The following is a 20,034-nucleotide window of genomic DNA, read 5'->3' as shown; positions in this document are numbered from 1 at the left end:
AAGCCGAAAAAGAGGCCGACTCATGATTGACTCACCATGAACACGACAATAAGGATAAGGCAGATTCCCACGATGATGAGGAAGGGCATCAGATAGTATTCAAGCGGCAGGTTGAAGTCTGGCATGAGGACCACGTGGCCCCTGGTGGGACAGAGCAGAGGCATTTTCGTGTGAGGAACATTAAGATTCATTCAAAAACGTTTCTGGTGCCGGTGGTGGATGTTTGGACACGTTTCACAGCTCATTGTTGGGAGCCTGCCACAACAAGCTGACTCATTATCACGTCATTCATATTAAACACGCCGCCATGTGACAGTCACATTAAAGTCCCGCCATGTCCTTAATTAGATTTCACACTATTGCCTGATGGGTTATGGGGCTGTAATACCGATTTACAACACGTTTTTTTTGTGGAGATTGTACGCCGGCTGCTTTTGTTCCCAGAGGACATAACATTGAGCACCGCCACCATAAGTGCTCAATCGTGTGCAAGTGACCTTTATATACTTGAAGTTATCTTCGTGATGCATGCCATGCAGAGCAGATATCACAAACCTCCCATATTGTGGCTACATGTGCTTTGAGCTATTCTAAATGGATCCAGACATTCTATTATGAGGTTCCAACCTCAGCAGCAACGTGCGAAGAAAGTGTGATATCCTGTTTCTAGAAGGTACTGAACACAAACGCGGTTATATAACGACATAATAACTTTGAATGGAGTTTAGGTTTTGAACCCCTTTCAGAGCAAATATTGTACGGCGATCAGACGCCTCAGATGCTGGTGGCCAGGAAACAAGACTTGGCTGCAGACTCACCCCTTGTCATATGTGTAGTCCTCTTTCAGAGAGTTGGCAGTCTCCTCGCTCACAAACACAGATGGAATGTCTATCTGTTTCATAACATCCACTGTAAAGGGGATAAAAAGCAATGAAGTGAACACATTTTCATCTCCAAAATCACAAAGAAACAACGTTATCTCTGAGGATGGAAATCTTAAGGCGAAAAATCACACAAAAATACAGCACAGCATTGCTGACCTTTGTTCGGGATTCTGATCAATTTATTAATCAACAGACCAGGCACAGGCCGATCACAAAATACAACTGAATAGAAACATTAAGCAATCCGCGACGTTGTGAATGTCTGTCGAGTCCCCAAATAGGAAAAGTGTGTTTCTTCATTTCTGGCAGCTCCCACAAAGAACATATTAGAACCTTTTCTAAAGCAGGGAACATTACAAGGTTTCCCCCCCAATCACAAGTGACGGAACAGGAGTGAAAGAACAGGAGCGCACAACTACGAACTAACTGACAACAGATTTTCGGTCTCTTCTGACACACACACATGAAGATGGTTGTCTTTGAGTAGCACAAATCCCAAGGCCGAGAACAGACACGTGGCGTTCCGCGTTACAGCTGTACTCGTGAGATTGTATTTTTACACAATATTCTGACCAAAACAAAAACATTTTGCAGATCTGAGTTCTTGGCCCTCACGCACGATGGTTACAGAGCGATTACATTACGTACATTTCCCCGGTATACTGCGGCTTCACGCAATCTCAATTAGTTCAGGCCCGGGTATTAATATTTCATTAATGCAAGGGTTAACGACATAACAATGTATTCCTATAATGGACTATTCGCCTGCTTATTGAGAGTCTGTCTCTTAGTCAGTTTGGCCATCTGTGCCAACTCCACCCGAGAAAGACAGAAACTGAAGCTGGGACAAGAATGACAGAATATCCTGGTGTTTTCCCCAACACCCTCACATACTGTTATGTCTGTCGTAACGAAGAATCTAATAAGGCAGAATTTGTTTTTTAGGATCTCAATTTGACTCTGCCGGGCAGGGGACTGGGTAAAAAAACAAAGCTGTGTTATTGGTCAACAATAAGATAATGCTTCAACAATCCCGTTTGTGTCATGCAGTGCGTTTGTGCGGTGCTTTACAGCAGGGTTAGGGTTAGTGTGGTTGGGTTACTTACAATCATTGGAGCCCATGCTGATTAAGTCATCAGAGTCCACATTGTGAACAATGGCCGCCTTATACCCGGCTCTCTGAGCATTGAGGACCTGTTGGGAGACAAAGCCCTGACAATCAGCTTCACCGGTCAGGAGGTCATGGTTTATATCACTCCTATCAGGCTTTGTATTCGGAAAAGCAACTCACTTTTACAACATGGTGAAGGTGTTTTGTATATCTACATAGAGTATATACATATGTACACACAGGCATATAGAGGTGGAGGCAGGTAGATACAGATGCACTAGTGGAATAATTTGACATTGTTGGACGCTTCTTCCAACAGCTCATGTGTTTACAAGCTGTTTTCCAGAACGTGCACACCCAGCCAGCCAGACATCTACTGTAATAATGGCGCTCGCCAAAACTGGCTTCTGTAGACAAACGGCAGAAGGCACTTGTGCTGAAAATGAGGAACTGAACCATTACAGGAAGGGGAAAAACAGCGGTGTAAGAACAGAAGCTCATGGATTATTCTTGTCAATTTTTCTCCACAAAAACCTGGACTACTACCTTCCTTACAGTTCAGTGATGTTTGTTTGTTCCAGCTTTTTTTGCATTAACAGGTTTATGCAAAACCTCAACATTGAACAGAACAGAAAAGTCGAATAGTTGAAATGAAAAACACATGAAACCCACATGAAACCCACATGAAACCCTTGAAATTAGCTAGATTTGCCTAAAAAGCACCATCACCAACATTTATTGGTGTCTACCCAAATGTCAGATTAATACTGCAAATGATTATCCTCATAGAAAAAGGGGTAAACAAAAGCCTCGCACTCATCTTACCGCCTATGTTTACTATGCTAACCTCTGTTTTTTCATGTCACAGGTCCACAACATGATGCTGTAGGATAGACAAAGCGAGTCCTAAAGAGAGTGTAACTATCTGTGTTTTGGGGGCATCTTTCCAGTCGTGTATGTCTTTCAGTTAGTAAATGCATAGGAAACTCTGAGGTATTGTCCATCGTCCATCTGCAGAGGCTGTTTGTCTGTGGTAATAATACTGTGCTGTACATCCTGGATGTGCATTGTTTTGGCTAAGAGCAGTCCGTCGGTACAGCAGAGGAAATAGGATGTGGCAGTATCGTCATCGAATGAATCACAATATGTTTTTTCCAAACAAAGACACAGGAAAGCATGGCACGGGGAAAACACACCATGTTTAATCCATCTTTAATCGGATATACGCATTATTAGAAGAAACTCATTGCAACTACGAATGTGGAATGTGCCCGGGTCTAATTCGAACTGCATATTGTAGCTTGTTGTAATACCTCTCTATAAAACAAATAGAAACACTTGCACGTGCATAGAAACCGGAAATAAATTGGTCCAAACAAAAAGCAAGCACAATTCTGCTTTAACTTATAGTATGAACATGCATGAGTCAGGGGGCTCTAATAAATTTACAGACGGCCCAAAGCCAGAGGGTGAGGGTGACAGGTGTGTGTGTGTGTGTGTGTGTGTGTGTGTGTGTGTGTGTGTGGGCTGGCTGTCAAATGTAAAGAACAGGGGTGAAAAGCAGTCAGTTTAACCTGCGTCACGCTCTGCAAGCTGTGAATGTCATCTGTACTGATAAATAATTGATGGGAGCCTGCTGACGAACTTGAGGAATCAACGCGCGGCCACTTTGTAAGCACATTATACCCCATCATGATGCAGGCGCATGAATTCACATCCAATAGAAATGAAAGGATGTCGGGGTGTGTGTGTGTGTGTGTGTGTGTGTGTGTGTGTGTGTGTTTTGAGGGGTTCCAGGCCCTTGTGGATGCGAGCACAGAACAGAGCTGCCTTTTGTCTGTGCCTTGTCATTGTAATTTTATGCAGAGGCATACGTGAAGCAGGGATTATGGCGACCGCAGCATTGTGATTCCATGTGTTTGTCTGTGAGGGGGTATTGTGCCAAGCTATCAATGGCTACAGTGTGTGTCTGCGGGTCGCCCGCATAAGGGACACAGACACGTTAAATATTGTGTGTGTGAGCATACCTCAGTTTTATTTTTTTTTAAGTGTGTGTATATAGTATTTATGTGTGCATTCATGCTTGTATTAGTCTGTGGGCCGAGGAAACTGTGTATGAGTGTGTGTGTGTGTGTGTGTGTGTATTTCGGAGAGTGTGTGTTATGCCAGTGCTGATGACACACTGGGACTGCGAGCTAGCAGATGATTTTGGTTAACAGAATCCTGTGACAACACCCCCCCCCCCCCCCCCAAACCTTCATTCCTCTGCGTCTGTGTGTGCGTGGGCATGCCTGTGCGTGTGCGTGTGTGTGTGAGACTGTGTGCGGAGCTGAGTCAGAGCAGGGTAGATAGCAAATAGTTCTTGGTGATCGGTGTTCTGATAAATGTCCCTTTACTCAGCATTTCAGATTTCCGAGGTGACAAAAAAAATTAAATTTAATTTTTGGCATTAAACAAGAAATTATCAACTTTTTTTCGCAGTGCTTACTGTGTGCAGCACCATTGTATTAGGCCAGAAGGGTGCTCAACGTGGGGTCTGGGGACTCCAGGGGGGTCCTTCAAGAGGCTCCAGGGGGTCCCCAGCAAATTGTTCATAGTTGGACTTCACCATTATTTCATTTAAAAGACATAAGCACAATTACAGAATGTATAATAGTGTTTTGGTCATATTTTCACTGTTGTCTCCCTAACTAGAGTAAAGACAGGTGTGGACGTTTGGACTACATCATATCTAACAATAAAAACGATCCCAGGGAAAAAAATCGATTCAAATGGTGTCCGTGGGCCAATGCATCTAAAATTGAGGGTCCTTGGTATGAAAAAGGTTGAGGATCACTATGTTGGACCCATGAAGACTATATCCATCTCTCCCTTGTAGTTTTCAACATCCAGGCAAGTCAAGGAGGTTACCCATTACAGATGATTAGATGTTCATTTTAGTAGACACGGACAATTATTTTTGTATAAAGATGAAGTAGCATGACAATATGACAAATGAAGGTGCATTCAAATCTGCTAGTATACTTACAGTATAATGTATGTATGTATGCAATGTATCTCAATCACATGACAATACAGCACTTTTAGGTAGGGGTTTAGGTGTTGGGGCTGCAGAGGTTATGATGTGAACGTGAACATGATCATAGTGGAGCTTAGTGTAGATGTTGCTGGGATTGGATTTTTCTATTCATGGCTTTTGTCTCTGTAAGGAGTCATTTTTTGCCGCACACACATTCCAGATGCCAGCATGTGGTCTGTCTGCCTGGGATCGAGGAGAGAGGAATTTGACCTCTATGCTCGCTCCCTCTGTGTTTGTATGGGCAAAGATGAAGACATTCAGTGCATTCCTGAGATGGCGGGTGGGGGGGGGGGGGGACAAGGAGAGAGGAGTGAGAAATGAGGCCAGAGAGCAACGAGGAAAATGGGGACTGGGGAACAGGGAGGGTAAAAACAAAAAAAATCACTACCACCATACTTTACGGTGGGGACGGGGGGACGGTGTTACCAGGCTGGGCCATCTCGCAGACAGTGTTCAATCTAGATGAGGACTAAACTAATCCTACGTTAATAATCCACAATTTAAAAATTGCCTTTCTTTATTTTCTGACATTGCTTAATTTAAGATCAATTAGTTCTCGACTAGGGAAGTCCTAGACTGAGGTATTGAAGGACTTGTCAGCTTCTTCTGTGTTGTCTGGCCGCTTTCTGGTCAGTTCATTCATTTTCTCTTATTGTCAAGATCGACCTGGAGGCCCACGTCCACTAATCCAAAAAATAAACCTGCCTCTGTCCAGCTTTAATTTAAGCCTTCACTTAGACCGAAAGTACCTCTAATCTTCCTTCCGGAAATCAGATTGGGTTTTTTTTTTACCAAGACGAGGGCAAGCCAGAGATTTTAAACCATGATATATGTCTGCACAAATTAGTCCAGATTAAAAGTGTGATTTAGTCTAAGATTAGGCCTAATCTGCGACTGCGAAACCCCTTAGCGCTCAAGGCAAAAATGTTTTTAAGTGGTCTGATTGCGCCGCACACATGTGACCAAGTGACTCACAGCAGAAAAAAAAAGAAAGGAAATGAGAAATGAAAAGCATGAGAGGGGGATAGAGAAATATACAATATAGACCGAGAGAGAGATGAAAGAGACAGAAAACAGCCAGGTGAGATGTGAGCTGTACAGAGAAATCTTTTGAGCACGCGCGCGCGCACACACACACGCACGCACACGCACACACACACACACACACACACACACACACACACACACACACACACACACACACACACACACACACACACGGGTGCGTCCGCATGAGAGATGTGTGGGCTGGTCCTATCTTAACCAAGGGCCCATGGGTGCAAAATGTCTGCAGACCATAGCAGTACACACCTAAGCGCCGTCCTTGATGTTAATTGAACTTCCTCATAACGCTTAATTACTACGATCCCCGCGACAACGAATATCAAAAACCCTTTTTCTTTTTTGACGGCCTCTGAAGCCACACAAACTACAGCACATGAGTCTGATTCTGTGAAAACAACAAACAGGAGTCCGGTCTCAGAATGAGCGCAGCATTTTAAAAACTCTTTTTTAAAAACTCCCCTCACAGTACAGTTCAGAAAGTTATTTTTACTTCAGCAAAAAACAGCGCACATTTCGAATGCACGCACGCACGCACGCACGCACGCACACACGCACGTGCCGTTTGTCTCAGCTCCAGTTCTTAGACACCCATCGGTAAACACAAGAGGGTAATTGATCCATCAATCAGGCTGATTGACTCACTAACTGGAACAATCAAAGCCATAAACAAAATTTTGCTCGCGCTATGATGGCCAAAGTTAATCGTAACTCAGTTAAAAGGTGTTTGATAACAGTTTGAAGCATGCAAGATTTAGGAAAAGTTGACATATACAATATACAGTATATACACAGTATATGCAGTATAATCTCTGTGTAGTCTGATCTATAGTAATAAGCTAGTAATAATTCATATTCATAATATATATATATACATATATATATATATATATATATATATATATATATATATATATATATATATATATATATATATATATAGTTTTGCATTTGTCATTTTTGGCTGTTGTATATATTTGACTTTATTCTAATTTATATTCTCCATATTTCTATACTGTTAAGCTTTTTTAAAATGTTAATCGTCTGTAGAGAATCGCAGCAAAATTGACCGTAACAAATTCTTAGTATATGTCAATGTACCCGCTGGAATAAATTGATTCTGATAAACTCATAGATGAGTTTGAACAGAGATATCATAAATAAAAGAGTCTAGGAGCATTACTGGGTCTTGTCAATGACGCAGTCTAAAGGCAAAATCCCTCTTTTGGTATCTCATGTGAGGATGTGGATCAGACTTTACAGAGACAACTTCTGCCCCAAGATGGTCACTGGTTGAATTCCAACATTTCCGACAAACACGTGCTGATCCCCGCTGAAGTAACCTTAAGGTAGGACTCTGTAGCCAGAACTAATCCATGAATGATGAGCACTCGGCTGCCGCCTGTTTGCTGACCACACTTTGAAGGAACCCAGATGTCTGAGAACGACCCCGTTCTATCCCTGCAAATTGGAGACTGGAGGTAATCGAGCTCTCTCCAAATAAATCACCGTTACTTCAGTTTATTTCAAGATACAAATCACCATCTCTGCGGCAGAGGAAATTAGGAAAATGAAAATGCTTAAACAGGAAACTGGCTTTCCGTGTATGTTTGCAATGGCCAAAGGAGGAGGAGGAGTTAAGAGAGTTGCGCAGGAAGTGGACTGACCACAGCGCCATTATGGGAGATGTTGGTGATCTGCCAACCCTGTTATGGAATTGTCACGGTTCATCACGGGGATCTCTCTCTCTCTCTCTCTCTCTCTCTCTCTCCCTCTCTCTCTCTCATCAATATTCCCTTTGAAAAGACACGAGAACTGGTAGTTTCATTTTGCACCGGGGAAACGCCTGTGTGTGTGTGTGTGTGTGTGTGTCTCAGACCTGACTCCTCATTGGTCACGGGTGACCGAAGGTGTGTGAACAGAGCCACAAGCAGAAACCCGACTGACTAAAACTCTATGTAATCCTTGAGATTCCCGCTGAATGCACATAAAAAGTTGGCCAATATAGGCTGGCACAAACACACCCGGGGTTTGACAATGAGCAAAACTTTCCACTGGTTCTCCGGGCCGGTAACGTTCTGGATTCACTGGCCCTGAGGTAGTTGGTTATTTCAATATCATTTTAACATCAAATGATTTTTCTCCTTAAGAAAGGTTTTTTTTCCCAATCACGGTAGATGTGTTCAATGATGGCTCGTATTTTAAAATAGGAACTTTACTGCCAGGAGCAGCTTTAAGAAAAACATCTTAACAGCAGTTCATTCTCAACAGGAGAATCATTCTCATCTCCCCCCCCCCTCTCCACCAGAGGTTGAAAACACTTCTGCATCTCTCTCCTCCCCCTCCCCGTCCTTTCCAATCTCTCTTCTTCTGACCCTTGAACTCCAACTCCCTCTCCTTTTCTTTCCTCCAACCTTACCCTCTGCTTCTGACTGCCAGCCCCCCCCCCTTTCCCCATCTCTATCTTTCTCTTTCTCTCCTTTGCACTCCCCATTTCCCTCTCCTCCCCCTACATTCTATCCATCATCAACGCCAATCCACTCTTCATTACAGCTATCCCCTCTCTCTCCCTCCTTCATTCTCCTCCTCGTCTCTGTTTGCTCTTGTCATCTCCCTTCCTTCCCTCTCTTTCTCTCTCTCTCTCTCTCTCCCCCCTTCATTCAACCTCGCGGCTCCTTGAGGTTAGCGAGGAATGTGATTCAGAGCAGCCCGAGCGTTGGGTTTCAAGGTCCAGACGGCTGATTAGATAAGATATTATTGAACCACCGGGGAGGGGCTCAGCCCACTGATAACTCTGCACAGCTGCACTGCACCACTCTGTGCAACCCTATGAGAGAGAGAGAGAGAGAGAGAGAGAGAGAGAGAGAGAGAGAGAGAGAGAGAGAGAGAGAGAGAGAGAGAGAGAGAGAGAGAGAGAGAGAGAGAGAGAGAGAGAGAGAGAGAGAGAGAGAGAGAGAGAGAGAGAGAGAGAGAGAGAGAGAGAGAGAGACTCTATACTTGGGGCAAAGGTGTTTAAGATTTAAGAGACAACTGTGAAAGTGTTGAGAGAGACAGAGACAACGGCAGGCACATGGCTGCCTCAATGGCTCGTGTGTGTGTGTCTGTGTATTGTGTCATTGGACTCTAAAAATGACGTTGCCCTCACATGTGATGGAGTGGTGTTGAATAAGGGTTGAGATTACTATGAGTAGTTAACAGATCAATTAGAGCATTGATAAGTGTATGTGTGTGAGTGTGTGTCCTTCACGTAAAAGGGAGTCGGAGCAGATCGTTGCCACAACAGAAAACAACAGATCTGACATCACAGGGGCAGACACCCATGGGTGCAAATACAAAGAAACACACACACACACGGAGCTGCAGGCAGTCAGAATAACACAGTCATGAGACAGAAACATGTCAGAAAACCAGGTCGATCTCGTGCCTCATACACAATTTTTCCATCAGCGCTATGTGCTCAAAAATCTAAAGACGGCGAACAACCGCCCCAGCGCATGTCAACTGCGTACGAGGCGTCAGTGTTTAACAAACTTTTCCTGTTCATCTGGACAAAGCAGAGCCAATCTTTTTTTTTTTTTTTTCTCCATTTGCTTAAAGCTTTCTGCGTAGGAAAAAATAAAAGAAAACCTGTACTTGGAAAAAAAAACAAGGAACAAAAATGGAAAAATAAACAAAAATAAATAATAATGAACAATAATACCATAATAATGAAATAAACAAAAAATGGAAAATGATAATGAAATAAAGAAATAAAATATAAACCAATAAATAAATTAATATTGAGGTTGGTGGAGCAAAACCGGAGACTTGGCCTCGGCAGGGCAGGTGAGTCGATCGATGAGGTGCAGCATGTCACTGTGAACATCGCGGCAGCGCCCGCCCGTAACAGCGCCACAAGTTGAGCCCGGGCAGTGAGCGGTTACAAAGAGCGGCTCTTACTACCCTGTTTTCCCGTGAATATGTGAGACAGCCTTAACCTCATGTGCAGGCCACAAAGCATTTGTTATTACCGTACCGCTAAGAGTTCCTTAAATGGCGTTAACACTTCATAAGGCCGGCCTTTCCTCTTACAACCTATTCACGAAGCTGCCAAGAACTTATGCCAAGAGAAAGATAACACTTTATTGATCCCTGAGTCCATGCGTTATACTGCTGACTAATTCATTGGAGAGCCCAATATGGGCAGGTGGGGGATTCACTAAACCAAAGTACAAGTATGTTACACAAGTATACTGTATAGTATAAGTATTGACTTTCTTATCTCATGCAGTGACAATGCGCAGCAATAATATGCGATGATGGTCTTGTAGCATTGAAATATGCTTTAGTACAGGAAGTGAGGTTCACCTCATTGCTATGGAGAACGTCAGGTTTCATGACCACGCTTCCTTACTATGTCCACAGTGATTTGTTGGTAGAGGACTGATCTGTTGGAGCACATCCATCATAAAACCACAATGGCAGGAAGTAGCCTACAAATCACATTGTCATAATGATATTTTTTCTTCTTTCATGAAAACCTAAATGGCTGAGCTCATCTTCTCCCACTCTCCCTCCCTCTAAAAAAGGGCAAGGGGTTACCACCATGGCCAGATTGAAGGAATAAGGGGGGGATTTCCCAAGAGGTCACTCCCCGCACACGCGTGCACACACACACACACACACACACACACACACACACACACACACACACACACACACACACACACACACACACACACACACACACACACACACACACACACACACACACACACACACTCAAGATACCCCAGCGTGCAGGAAGCGTTATCCCTCTCTCTCACCCCCACCCTTCCTGCTGTTCTAAAAGGAGCCATGACTGTAATGATGTTAGCTGCATTTTGAAACCATCAACAAGCCTGACATGCTCAATAGCACCAAGTACAACTAGCAAGAACCGGTGAAATGTAGCTCTTTATAGATATCGCTATAGGTATACAACCTAAAACAAAAGGGACACCATTGAATGAATTACATTTTTCTGTTTATTTTTCTTTAGCTCTTTTTTTGTCATATATTTAATGTTTATCGTCGGGTTTATTGTACATTGCCATCGTGCACGCACACACACACACACACACACACACACACACACACACACACACACACACACACACACACACACACACACACACACACACACACACACACACACACACACACACACACACTTTCTCTCTTGACAGAGGGTTAAGTAGCAGTGTTGGATCCGTTGATACAACCCTATCTCACCCACTCAGCAACACGGCTGCTACAGGACTGCCGCCATGTTTGGGGTTGTTTATGGGATTAGGGTTGTTCTTCCTTTTTTTTTTTTTTAAACCCCGTTTTTTGGGTCGACACCGACCACCCCCACTAACACCACTAACCCCCCATCAAGATGGAATCTATTATTCCCTTGTTCCCCTGCAGCTTCTGGGGGGAATAGGAGTGAGAAGAGACAGAGAATGAGGAGAGAAAATGAGTGCATGGGTAAAAAGAGACAAGACGAAGAGAAAGAGATTGAAAGAGGGAGAGATAGCGAGATAAGTGTTTGCGGGTATTTTGAGAGATGGAGAGAGACAGGAAATAAAGTAGAATCAAAGTTCAAACCCTCTTGAAATGAAACTCACAACACACACACATTTTGTACTGGTATCAAAGTGAGGTCAGAGTCAATACACCAGAGACCGGGCCTCACAAGTATAGTAAAACAAACACACTTTCCAGCCCCACCTCCCCTGTCATTACATACCACTGACTCCTCTACTGGCTGCTCTGGAACCAGCAGCACCAGGGCTCTGGACCATCAGCTCATGCTCCCCATTCAGTGCCAGACAACTAATTCCAGCACCCCATACATCCCCCAAAAACAAGAGCTGATTATTAATCCTCAAGGTTATGAGGAGGGGGGGGGGCATCCGGAGACACACATTTTTTGGGTGATGCACGAACACGCAGGAGCAGAAACTGGTTAAGGGCTGTTTTGTTTCAGGTGGCTGCAGGATACCGTTCCATCCCCGTCTCCCTGCCAGGGATGAGCGATATGATGTTATATCATCGATATCGTGATATGAGATTAAAAGGTGTCCAGGGATTTGGTTATGGTAACATCACATTATGCTGTATACCCCAGCCCTCCTCGTCCCGGATCGGTGTGTATGTGCGAGTCTTAAACTGAGAGTTAAATGGAGAGGGGAGTCTGGTTACACTCCAGTACTAATGTGTGCTCGATGTGTGTGTGTGCAAGTGTGTGTGTGTGTGTGTGTGTGTGTGTGCGTGCGTGCGTGCGCATATACGGTACATACGAGGGCCTCAAAGTGTGATGCACTGACACCTTATAAGGCTCTATGGCTGGATGAGTCAGAAATCCAAAGCGGAGGAGAGAGGGAGGAAAAGCAGCAGAGAGGGAAAGCACCAAAAGAAAGGATCCAATTTAACGGAAAAATTCAAACAATCGGACATCTGAGAAGAGACACGAGGAGGCTAAACCGACGGAGAGAGTGAGACGGACGAACGAGGAGACAGAAAGAGAACAAAGATCAAGATGAAATAAATGCTAAACGCAGACAAGACTGGGGCAGACTACAAGAGAGGGAAGGAAACAGAGGGAGAGAGAGGAGGAGAAAATAGTAAAATAGCGGTTCTGAAGTGAAAGAGAAAACAGCTGAGAAACACCTTAAATAGGCGGAGAGAGAATTGCATTCCAAAAACCTGTCTGCTTTCCCTTTCTTTCACCCCATTACTCAACTCTCCCTCTCCCTCTCTCTCTCTCTCTCCCTCTCTCCCTCTCTCCCTCTCCCTCTCCCTCCCTGAATGGCTGCAGTCCTCGTGCTTGCTGGTGATTCTGTGGAAGTGCAGGAGCAGTGAGAGGCCTCCAGGTGGACAAACAGCGACACAATCCTGCACCAGCCTGGAAACATGACTCATCTGCTGGTTGCTAAGCTCGGTGTGGTGAATGTGGCCCGTGTGATTGAGGTAGAGAAAGAAGATGATGGTGGACATTAATGGAGAGGGCACATTTGTGCCATCGTCCACCATCTTGTGAGATCTGTTCAATAGGGTTTAACATAGTTCACACACTCTTCTGCCCATCCGTCTCTCCGTCATTCCTCCCTCTCTGGGTTCTCATTAGGGCAAACAGAACGTCTTGGACAGCCCTGACAAAGAGAGCGGAGAGGAGAGGCATTTTCTTTCTGGAACTGGATACTCCCTTTTTTTCGCCAGCTGTTTGAGAGATAGGGTGCACCACATGTCGGGACCGCTGTCTACTCCCGCAGACACAGTCATCAACCCACCTTGATGTCGAAGTTGCAGTCGAAGCGCTTGATGAGGACGATGAAGGCGCCCGTCAGGTTGTCCCTCAGAGGGGGCGGCTCAATGGGCTGGCAGGCGTTTTCTGGCCTCGCACCGATCAGGAAGCCCTGGAAGGAATGACAGTCACAGCAAAAAAATACTTTAAACGCGTACGTTATGTTCTCAGCATTTATGCCTTTATGGATTGGATCAGAAAGTAAAGGATTGTAGTGAAAGCCATTCCCAATTAACTCTAATTATGGGGTTATATAATTTATGTTGGTACAAATAACTGTGTATAAATGATTTTCACAATTTCAGTTACTGTGGTTAATTTGCTATTAGCATATTCCAAATCAAACCCAGAAGATGATCTCTGATGAGGGTATCAACTGTATTAACTATAATAGTGATTTCCCTCCATTTTGCAGAACTACATAGTCCACACTAGGTGTGGGTAGGTCTACGCCTCATGATTATTGTCCAGAACATCACTGATGACCTTAATACAAATACATATTATGTTAACATGTTATCTGCCTAATAAAATAAACACTGACAGATGTTGAACTGCAGCTCTTCTAAGATATTGGGGCGATAAATCCAGAATCAATAAGGAACGTCCCAGTGGAAATGAAAACATGTCTTAAGTTTCAAAGTGTGAGTTTATCATCATTCCTTCATCACACTCTCGCTCTTGTTGATGATTGATGAGAAATTGTGAGAATACATATCATCATACATATCATCATATGTGGGAATGGAAGCAGTAACATTAAAGTAGGGGTGGAGCCAAATCCAAATAAAGCACAAATAGTGGGTTTTTATGAATATTTATTCCGTACAAGCCTGTCGTCTGTATCTCTGTGCCGGAGGTCACTGAAAACGTCACTTGGATGGCCGGAGGGAGGCAAAACTGCCACGGCCTTCTTCACAGAAAAGTTCTGTATGGAGTCTGTTCCCACATAGATGACTATTATGGACACATTCCATAATGCTCGCGTGGGAGGTTTCTAATATCGTGTGAGACTAGGCGACAGAATCGGTTTTTAGACCAGCATTTCGCTCCCCGTCTTCCTGCTCCGCAGACTTTTCCCTCGGCTGACTGAGAGGGGACAAAGCCCTCGTCCCCGGACGCAATAACCCTAACCCAAAGTGATTAAACCAGTGTGATCATTTTCAACCTGTCCTACACTCTGTGGTAGGAACGTTCTCCACCTTTTCTCCCTCTTCCTGTCCGCTCGCTCCCTCTGGCTCCGCACTGGGGGGAAGCCGGCTGGATAGCAAATGGCTAGTGCCTGATGTTCCCGCACTGCACCCCTAACTGTAAAAGACACGTCTAGGGTCTGAGTAGCATTTTTAAGAAGAAGAATAATACAATTTTAGAGTATAAAGACCTGTTTCCGTAGAGACTGGATGTGTTTCAGTTTTTTCGTCTTTGCAGCCGAGCTCCATGGTGTGGATCGGCCTCGCCATTTTTCAAATGTTGTTTTTGTAGACACCAGTTTATTAAGAGTGGAGGAGTTGGAATAAGCCCAGGAGCAGACGGACACGTGTCATGACAAAGGCTCCTCTCCTCTCCTGAGTGTGGGGATGGGGGTTTTACCTGTTGCTCGTCAGACCAACCAACAAGCAACAGGTAGCTGACACTCTGATCCTGGGTCCCCAATTACCTAGACCTGGGTCAGGTGTGGCTGCTCAAACCACACCATCCCCACACCACAGAGTCTATATGGGAATGACTACTTACTGCCTTTACCTAATATTTTTTATCCAGCTAGTTAAGGATTCCATGTGGGAAAGGGGCTAAAGAGAGAGAGAGAGAGAGAGAGAGAGAGACTAAGACCAAAAAGGCAAGAACAGAGAAAAGAAGAGAGGGACATAGGAGGGCAGCCCCCTGAAAGTCGACGAGTTGAATTATCAGTCGGAGACCTCCCAGTCGACTGAGATTCTTCAAGTCGAGCAGTCGTTTTTTTATTTTTTGTTTTGTTTATTTTGTCAGTCAGTGTGCATTACAATAACAAGATAAAAACAAATATAAACTTACACAACGCACAGGGATAAGATTTCAATGAGGAATTATAAATAAGGGGAATCAAATATATGTTTATATGTGTGAATCGTCCGCGTCAGGACACCGACGCAAACACAGCTCTCCAGGCATCCCAATCGTGGATAGCTGTACCACGTTCCTCCAAATAAAACAACTAAAATCAGTGTGTTTTCAGTTGATTTGTTTGAAGGAATGAAGGAACAGGGCACGAGTAGGGTTGTATATCATTACGATTTTAGCTGTACTCTTACTCTTCCTGCTTATCGATCCAGTACTTTAATGGTACCCTTATCGCTTCTTTTATAATTTTAAGAGAAAAATTCAAACAAATGAAGAGCAGAATTAATACTGCTTAATTTTCTGCGCATTACAAAAATGGAAAGGTGGCGATTGGGGTCAATCTTAGTGCGTCCCCGGCGAGCTCAACTCCTCCCCTCCCCCTCACTGTGTGTCTGCTCTCATTGGTGTAACTCGTTGCTTCACTCCTGACTCCATCCCGACACGACTGCAATGCATTTCAAACGAAGCTCGGCTTCATCCGGCTGCAAGGGACGGAGCGTCGACCGGCGAAGACCTCACAGCTTCGAGGCGACAAGGAAGGTTGAGCAGATTTCCACTTAATGCAAATTAGAATATGGGGAGATACGCTCTCAATGGCGCTGGTACTTGGAAAATGGACACCCGACCACTGGGGGTTGTTCATGATTAGGATAAACTTTCCTTCAACTATCGATAAAATAAGGAATACCTCATTTTATGTTTCTCCAATGAGGACTACAAGGTTATTTAGGCTATTCTTTCGTGAGATAATTGAATTTGCTCAGTATAGTCAGTTGGCAGGTGATTTTGAGTCGACACGGCCACAAATGCCAGGGGCACAGCAGACCTGTCGCCGGCGGTGTGGCCGTACGCCGGCGAGAAGAGAGCTGCTTGGCTTCACGCTGCAGCCCCGTCACCTGCGTTGTGACCCTGGCAGCAGAAGGGTCTGGCCCCGCCCTCCTCGCGCATATCTCCATATCCCCGGTGATGGAGCGGGTGAGAGCCCCGGGGCCCATTTAATACCGGGTCTTGGTAATCCCCCCCCAAACCAAATACAGGTACTCCTCACTTAACATATACCTGTTCAACGACTGCTTGGACTTCGACCAGCTCCCTTACCGGTCTGTATTCTACACTGCATACAATACCGCGGTGCGCGTGCTGCGTGTACGCATCACTCTTATATACTGTATACACTATATATACTATATACACTATATATACTGTATATACTATATAAACTATATATACTATATACACTGAATATAATATACACACTATATATTTACACTATATACACTATATATTATATACACTATATATACTGTACTCTATATACTATATACAATATACACTATATACACTGTATACATCTCATCTCATCACCATTGTCAGTCTCGTTCCCGCAGTCTGTCAGTATTCACTACACTAGCGTTCACAATGGCCACGCCCCCTTACCGTGAAATAACACGGTTCCTCGCTTATCGACCAATTCACTTAACAACCTGGTGCTAGGAACGGAACTCGGTCATTAAGTGAGGAGTACCTGTATTTGAGTATTCCCATTGAACAGCCAAACCCGAGTTGGGTACAACCATAGACCTCAGCGAAGCATGATGCCGAAAGAACAAGCAGAGACATCGGGACTGAGGATAGGTAAAAAAAAAAAAAGACAAACGCAGAGTGAGAAGGCGACGGACAGAACCACTGAAGCTGCAGAAGGTGGAAAGAAAGCAGAAAGATGAAGAGGGAATGTAGAAAAAAGAAACAGATTTAATACGTATGTCCCCATCTCTTCATCCTGCTCTCTGTGCGATAAGCTCACCCTTTGCTTTTCCCTCCCCTCGTTCTCATCGTCCCATCTTTCTCCCCCCTTCTCACTCCTCCCCTGCGCTCTGCCTTTCTATCCATCTACCACAATCCATTGCTCTTCTCCCTCATTCTCTCACTGCCGCCCTCTCCTTCTTCTTACTCTCATATCGCCATCTTATTCAATTCACTCTCTCGCTTTCTCTCCCTATCCATAGACCCCTTCTGCCTCTCATCCCCTCCCCCTGTTTGTCTGTCTGTCAGCCTTGAGAGACCCAGCACACACTACATGAAGAGTCAGCTCTTTTTGTCTCACACACACACACACACACACACACACACACACACACACACACACACACACACACACACACACACACACACACACACACACACACACACACACACACACACACACACACACACACACACACACACACATCGAAGGCTGAACCGGGGCCACTGTGACACATCACAAAAAGCTTTTGAAAGCCGCAGATAGCACTGGGGGGGCAGGCGAGCGGGAGCTCAGCGTTGGGCTTTTCCAACGCCCGTGACAGCGCGCCTTCCTTGCTCATATATTAGCATTAAAAGATGGCTGACATTCGTAACGCCAAATTGACGGATAAGGGAGGTCTCCCGAGAATACTTGCGTTGGGGAGGAGAGGATGTGTGGAATCCCCCCACCCCCCAGGGGAAGGCTTCTCTTTCCTTTCTTTGCTTTTTTTTTTTTTTTTTAAGATCTGCCCTGCCTGGCTGGCCAATGACATCAGCGTGCCACTGACTCACATTCCACCTGCCTCCAAAAGCCAAGCAAGCACTCCCTCTGTTGGCCAAATCCCACCACAGGGAAACTGCTACCGTCATGATGAAGCAAAACACATTTCGGAAAAAAAAAAAAAAAAAGGAGGGGGGAATGGAAGGACAAAGGAAATTTCCACATTTCGGAAAAAAAAAAAGACACGGAAGGGACAAAAACAAAGATATTATCCCGTCCAACTGAGTAATCATACACACTTGGCCATGTAGAATTTGGGGAACAGCATCTGACAGTAAAATTCTATCTTTTAAGAAACAAAAGAACGATTTAAGAAAAATTGCAGATACATATCATAATATCAGGATGGAAAAATGAGAAACTACAACATGAAACTGAATGAATCAAAATTATGTAATTTAAGGCATTTGAGCATTACCTTGTGGGATTTAAACCTTAAACCCAAGCAATGTTTGTCGCTACTCTACCCACTAGTCCAGTGGTCCTCAACATAAGGTCCAGGGACCCGCAGGGGCCATTGGAGAGGTACCAGGGGGTCCCAGGAAAAATGATTAATAGTTAAACTTCTCCATTATTTAATTTACAAAGATGTCAGCACGATTACAATGATGTACAACAATGACTGTTTTGGTCATAGTTCCATCGGTATCTCCCTCACTGTAGTACACATGTGTGAACTAAATCCTATCTTGTAATAAAAATCTTCTCCAATTGGAGACCCAGAAAACAAAATCTTGTCTGTTGCCTAACACGCATCACATTTTGAGTCCTTGATATGAAAGAGGCAGTGAATCACTGCACTAGTCCATACATTCCAAACAGGCCAGGCTCACTCTCACCATTCTTAGTGCTTTGTGCTCTACTGAGCGACGCAGGGAATGCCTGGCTTCCTGAGTTACAGAGCTAAGCTTCCCCAGTCAGGGTACAGCGTGTAATGGCAATTTCTATTGTTGCAAAATGAATTGAAAGGCTTGGCTGTCTATGCTAGACTATTCAATGGTACAGTGATCGGGCTTAATCCTGTCATTAAAAACGCTCACTGCGGAGCTTGTGTATAGCTTTGACCTGGGTTTAGAAGGGGAGAAACAGAGGAATTATGAACTTTCTCATAAGCAGATTATGGTCTATACTGTATGAATCCAAAGGCAGATTTATTTTTGCAAAAAGTTCCCCTTTTTCACTTGGCTTTAAATCTTTCACCGGAGGAAAAACAATGGAAATTATTTGGGCTTTGAAAAAAAACCCACCAGAAATGTTAAATGTCATCTCCATGTGACAGGATGGGACTCAGGAAAAGCTTTTCCTGTCACCGCTGTGATCCCCTATTCCTCAGACATGCACACATGAAGGTATTTTTTACAACACATCTCTTACCTTGACACATATTATTGACCTTTGAAATTAATGATAGATTACTAGAAAATCCGAATGAACATATCTTAAAAAAGGAAAATAACAGTGATTCTAGCAAGTTTCTTCTAGATAAAGTAGACCTAGCCATACACGACCATCATGACCTCTTGATTGAAGAAAATATAATCCCAATTTTTTATTGGTGCCTCACATTTCCATAGTTAATATTATAAGCAGGAGAAAAGCGGTGGTTGTAGTATCAGCAATGAGAATAACAGAAGTAGTTTTGTATCTAGCTGCAAGTTGCGACGCTATTTTGTAGGAATAAAGCATACAAGACTCAAATGGTCTTTATTGAATACCATGAAGTCATGTTTAGTTTGTACTCTAGTAAAGGGGAAACAACAGAATCTTTGAAGGAAACTTTCCTATAATTCAAGATGATGAATGGCCTCCATATTCTGTTATGAATGTAAACACATTTAGGAGGATTTAGATGTATATTTAATACAACACAGACAATTTATCCTATTATAAAATTATAGAACCCAGAATCGCGTTTGTGGCGCC

General features: G+C 44.0%; 1 protein-coding gene across 2 annotated transcripts in view; it reads right to left on the bottom strand.

The window, feature by feature from the left end:
- Positions 1–20,034, bottom strand: part of rnf13 (ring finger protein 13) — a 40,477-nt gene that overhangs the window by 12,074 nt on the left and 8,369 nt on the right. For both annotated transcript variants that reach the window (XM_080011868.1, XM_080011869.1), the window contains exons 4-7: positions 13,435–13,560; positions 1,991–2,078; positions 819–909; positions 36–141 (exon numbers count right to left, since the gene is read on the bottom strand). In XM_080011868.1, the coding sequence (XP_079867994.1) occupies positions 36–141; positions 819–909; positions 1,991–2,078; positions 13,435–13,560 (411 nt within the window). The remainder of the gene's footprint in view (positions 1–35; positions 142–818; positions 910–1,990; positions 2,079–13,434; positions 13,561–20,034) is intronic.

Source organism: Zeus faber (assembly GCF_960531495.2).
Source record: "Zeus faber genome assembly, chromosome: 1".
In the NCBI taxonomy this organism is placed as follows: Eukaryota; Metazoa; Chordata; class Actinopteri; order Zeiformes; family Zeidae; genus Zeus; species Zeus faber.
Note: the sequence above shows the minus strand (reverse complement) of the source record. Positions and strands in the feature narration are given on the sequence as shown.